The sequence below is a fragment of the Salvelinus alpinus genome, chromosome 2, assembly GCF_045679555.1.
Source record: "Salvelinus alpinus chromosome 2, SLU_Salpinus.1, whole genome shotgun sequence".
NCBI classification, from domain to species: domain Eukaryota; kingdom Metazoa; phylum Chordata; class Actinopteri; order Salmoniformes; family Salmonidae; genus Salvelinus; species Salvelinus alpinus.
In genome coordinates, this window is record NC_092087.1 from 116,952,839 (window position 1) to 116,957,838 (window position 5,000).

The following is a 5,000-nucleotide window of genomic DNA, read 5'->3' on the forward strand; positions in this document are numbered from 1 at the left end:
TACACTAACCCTAACCTAAACAGCAGGCTCAGGACTAATGCAAGCATGGTGTGTGTTAGCAGTAGCCTGTTGGGTCTAACCCTGGTGTGTATTAGCAGTAGCCTGTTGGGTCTAACCCTGGTGTGTGTTAGTAGTAGCCTGTTGGGTCTAACCCTGGTGTGTGTTAGCAGTAGCCTGTTGGGTCTAACCCTGGTGTGTGTGTGTTAGCAGTAGCCTGTTGGGTCTAACCCTGGTGTGTGTTAGCAGTAGCCTGTTGGGTCTAACCCTGGTGTGTGTGTTAGCAGTAGCCTGTTGGGTCTAACCCTGGTGTGTGTGTTAGAAGTAGCCTGTTGGGTCTAACCCTGGTGTGTGTGTTAGCAGTAGCCTGTTGGTTCTAACCCTGGTGTGTGTATTAGCAGTAGCCTGTTGGTTCTAACCCTGGTGTGTGTGTTAGCAGTAGCCTGTTGGGTCTAACCCTGGTGTGTGTGTTAGCAGTAGCCTGTTGGGTCTAACCCTGGTGTGTGTTAGCAGTAGCCTGTTGGGTCTAACCCTGGTGTGTGTGTTAGTAGTAGCCTGTTGGTTCTAACCCTGGTGTGTGTGTTAGCAGTAGCCTGTTTGGTCTAACCCTGGTGTGTGTATTAGCAGTAGCCTGTTGGGTCTAACCCTGGTGTGTTAGCAGTAGCCTGTTGGGTCTAACCCTGGTGTGTGTGTTAGCAGTAGCCTGTTGGGTCTAACCCTGGTGTGTTAGCAGTAGCCTGTGGGATCTAACCCTGGTTTGTGTGTTAGCAGTAGCCTGTTGGGTCTAACCCTGGTGTGTGTATTAGCAGTAGCCTGTTGGGTCTAACCCTGGGGTGTGTATTAGCAGTAGCCTGTTGGGTCTAACCCTGGTGTGTGTGTTAGCAGTAGCCTGTTGGGTCTAACCCTGGTGTGTGTGTTAGCAGTAGCCTGTTGGGTCTAACCCTGGTGTGTGTGTTAGCAGTAGCCTGTTGGTTCTAACCCTGGTGTGTGTGTTAACAGTAGCCTGTTGGGTCTAACCCTGGTGTGTGTGTTAGCAGTAGCCTCAAGGCGGTGACCCGTTCCTGTAGGTTCATGCTCTACAATATTCGCAGAGTACGACCCTGCCTCACACAGGAAGCGGCGCAGGCCCTAATCCAGGCACTTGTCAGCTCCCGTCTGGATTACTGCAACTCGCTGTTGGCTGGGCTCCCTGCCTGTGCCATTAAACCCCTACAACTCATCCAGAACGCCGCAGCCCGTCTGGTGTTCAACCTTCCCAAGTTCTCTCACGTCACCCCGCTCCTCCGCTCTCTCCACTGGCTTCCAGTTGAAGCTCGCATCCGCTACAAGACCATGGTGCTTGCCTATGGAGCTGTGAGGGGAACGGCACCTCCGTACCTTCAGGCTCTGATCAGGCCCTAAACCCAAACAAGGGCACTGCGTTCATCCACCTCTGGCCTGCTCGCCTCCCTACCTCTGAGGAAGTACAGTTCCCGCTCAGCCCAGTCAAAACTGTTCGCTGCTCTGGCACCCCAATGGTGGAACAAACTCCCTCACGACGCCAGGTCAGCGGTGTCAATCACCACCTTCCGGAGACACCTGAAACCCCACCTCTTTAAGGAATACCTAGGATAGGATAAAGTAATCCTTCCCCCCCCCCCTCCCCCCTTAAAAGAGTAGTTAGATGCACTATTGTAAAGTGGTTGTTCCACTGGATATCATAAGGTGAATGCACCAATTTGTAAGTCGCTCTGGATAAGAGCGTCTGCTAAATGACTTAAATGTTAAATGTAAATGTAGCCTGTTGGGTCTAACCCTGGTGTGTATTAGCAGTAGCCTGTTGGGTCTAACCCTGGTGTGTGTATTAGCAGTAGCCTGTTGGGTCTAACCCTGGTGTGTGTGTTAGCAGTAGCCTGTTGGGTCTAACCCTGGTGTGTGTGTTAGCAGTAGCCTGTTGGGTCTAACCCCGGTGTGTGTTAGCAGTAGCCTGTTGGGTCTAACCCTGGTGTGTGTGTTAGTAGTAGCCTGTTGGTTCTAACCCTGGTGTGTGTGTTAGCAGTAGCCTGTTTGGTCTAACCCTGGTGTGTGTGTTAGCAGTAGCCTGTTGGGTCTAACCCTGGTGTGTGTGTTAGCAGTAGCCTGTTGGGTCTAACCCTGGTGTGTTAGCAGTAGCCTGTTGGGTCTAACCCTGGTGTGTGTGTTAGCAGTAGCCTGTTCGGTCTAACCCTGGTGTGTGTGTTAGCAGTAGGCTGTTCGGTCTAACCCTGGTGTGTGTGTTAGCAGTAGCCTGTTGGGTCTAACCCTGGTGTGTGTATTAGCAGTAGCCTGTTGGGTCTAACCCTGGTGTGTTAGCAGTAGCCTGTTGGGTCTAACCCTGGTGTGTGTGTTAGCAGTAGCCTGTTGGGTCTAACCCTGGTGTGTGTGTTAGCAGTAGCCTGTTGGTTCTAACCCTGGTGTGTGTGTTAACAGTAGCCTGTTGGGTCTAACCCTGGTGTGTGTGTTAGCAGTAGCCTCAAGGCGGTGACCCGTTCCTGTAGGTTCATGCTCTACAACATTCGCAGAGTACGACCCTGCCTCACACAGGAAGCGGCGCAGGCCCTAATCCAGGCACTTGTCATCTCCCGTCTGGATTACTGCAACTCGCTGTTGGCTGGGCTCCCTGCCTGTGCCATTAAACCCCTACAACTCATCCAGAACGCAGCAGCCCGTCTGGTGTTCAACCTTCCCAAGTTCTCTCACGTCACCCCGCTCCTCCGCTCTCTCCACTGGCTTCCAGTTGAAGCTCGCATCCGCTACAAGACCATGGTGCTTGCCTATGGAGCTGTGAGGGGAACGGCACCTCCGTACCTTCAGGCTCTGATCAGGCCCTAAACCCAAACAAGGGCACTGCGTTCATCCACCTCTGGCCTGCTCGCCTCCCTACCTCTGAGGAAGTACAGTTCCCGCTCAGCCCAGTCAAAACTGTTCGCTGCTCTGGCACCCCAATGGTGGAACAAACTCCCTCACGACGCCAGGTCAGCGGTGTCAATCACCACCTTCCGGAGACACCTGAAACCCCACCTCTTTAAGGAATACCTAGGATAGGATAAAGTAATCCTTCTAACCCCCCCCCCCCCCCTCCCCCCTTAAAAGAGTTAGATGCACTATTGTAAAGTGGTTGTTCCACTGGATATCATAAGGTGAATGCACCAATTTGTAAGTCGCTCTGGATAAGAGCGTCTGCTAAATGACTTAAATGTTAAATGTAAATGTAGCCTGTTGGGTCTAACCCTGGTGTGTATTAGCAGTAGCCTGTTGGGTCTAACCCTGGTGTGTGTGTTAGCAGTAGCCTGTTGGGTCTAACCCTGGTGTGTGTTAGCAGTAGCCTGTTGGGTCTAACCCTGGTGTGTGTGTTAGTAGTAGCCTGTTGGTTCTAACCCTGGTGTGTGTGTTAGCAGTAGCCTGTTTGGTCTAACCCTGGTGTGTGTGTTAGCAGTAGCCTGTTGGGTCTAACCCTGGTGTGTGTGTTAGCAGTAGCCTGTTGGGTCTAACCCTGGTGTGTTAGCAGTAGCCTGTTGGGTCTAACCCTGGTGTGTGTGTTAGCAGTAGCCTGTTCGGTCTAACCCTGGTGTGTGTGTTAGCAGTAGGCTGTTCGGTCTAACCCTGGTGTGTGTGTTAGCAGTAGCCTGTTGGGTCTAACCCTGGTGTGTGTATTAGCAGTAGCCTGTTGGGTCTAACCCTGGTGTGTTAGCAGTAGCCTGTTGGGTCTAACCCTGGTGTGTGTGTTAGCAGTAGCCTGTTGGTTCTAACCCTGGTGTGTGTGTTAGCAGTAGCCTGTTGGGACTAACCCTGGTGTGTGTGTTAGCAGTAGCCTGTTGGGTCTAACCCTGGTGTGTGTGTTAGCAGTAGCCTGTTGGGTCTAACCCTGGTGTGTGTATTAGCAGTAGCCTGTTGGGTCTAACCCTGGTGTGTGTGTTAGCAGTAGCCTGTTGGGTCTAACCCTGGTGTGTGTGTTAGCAGTAGCCTGTTGGGTCTAACCCTGGTGTGTGTGTTAGCAGTAGCCTGTTGGGTCTAACCCTGGTGTGTTAGCAGTAGCCTGTTGGGTTTAACCCTGGTGTGTTAGCAGTAGCCTGTTGGGTCTAACCCTGGTGTGTGTTAGCAGTAGCCTGTTGGGTCTAACCCTGGTGTGTGTGTTAGCAGTAGCCTGTTGGGTCTAACCCTGGTGTGTGTGTTAGCAGTAGCCTGTTGGTTCTAACCCTGGTGTGTGTATTAGCAGTAGCCTGTTCGGTCTAACCCTGGTGTGTGTGTTAGCAGTAGCCTGTTGGGTCTAACCCTGGTGTGTGTATTAGCAGTAGCCTGTTGGGTCTAACCCTGGTGTGTTAGCAGTAGCCTGTTGGGTCTAACCCTGGTGTGTGTGTTAGCAGTAGCCTGTTGGGCAGTGGGTTTGGACCAGATGAAGGCCACTCCAGACCCTCCGCCATGCACACCACCAGCAGACACAGGTCTGGGGGGCTCTACGGACAAGGTACACACTATCTCTCTCTCTTCCTCCTCCTCATCTTCCTCCTCTCCTTCTTCCTCCTCATCTTCATCTCCCTCCTCCTTCTCTTCCTCCTCCTCATCTTCCTCCTCTCCCTCTTCCTCTTCTTCCTCCTTCTCTTCCTCCTCCTCATCTTCCTCCTCTCCTTCTTCCTCCTCATCTTCCTCATCTCCCTCTTCCTCTTCTTCCTCCTTCTCTTCCTCCTCCTCATCTTCCTCTCTCCTTCTCCTCCATCTTCCTCATCTCCCTCTTCCTCTTCTTCCTCCTTCTCTTCCTCCTCCTCATTCCCCCTCCTCCTCTTCGTCCTCCTCTTCTTCCTCATCTTCCTCATCTCCATCTCCCTCCTCACTTTTTTGGTTACTACATGATTCCATATGTGTTATTTCATAGTTTTGTTGTCTTCACTATTATTCTACAATGTAGAAAATTGTAAAAAATAAAGAAAATCCCTTGAATGAGGAGGTGTGTTCAAGCTGTTGACTGGTACTATTTACATTACTTTGTT

General features: G+C 51.7%; 1 protein-coding gene across 1 annotated transcript in view; it reads left to right on the plus strand.

The window, feature by feature from the left end:
- Positions 1 to 5,000, plus strand: part of myo15ab (myosin XVAb) — a 216,512-nt gene that overhangs the window by 140,751 nt on the left and 70,761 nt on the right. Inside the window, exon 38 of the mRNA XM_071347544.1 lies at positions 4,380 to 4,480. Within this exon, the coding sequence (XP_071203645.1) occupies positions 4,380 to 4,480 (101 nt within the window). The remainder of the gene's footprint in view (positions 1 to 4,379; positions 4,481 to 5,000) is intronic.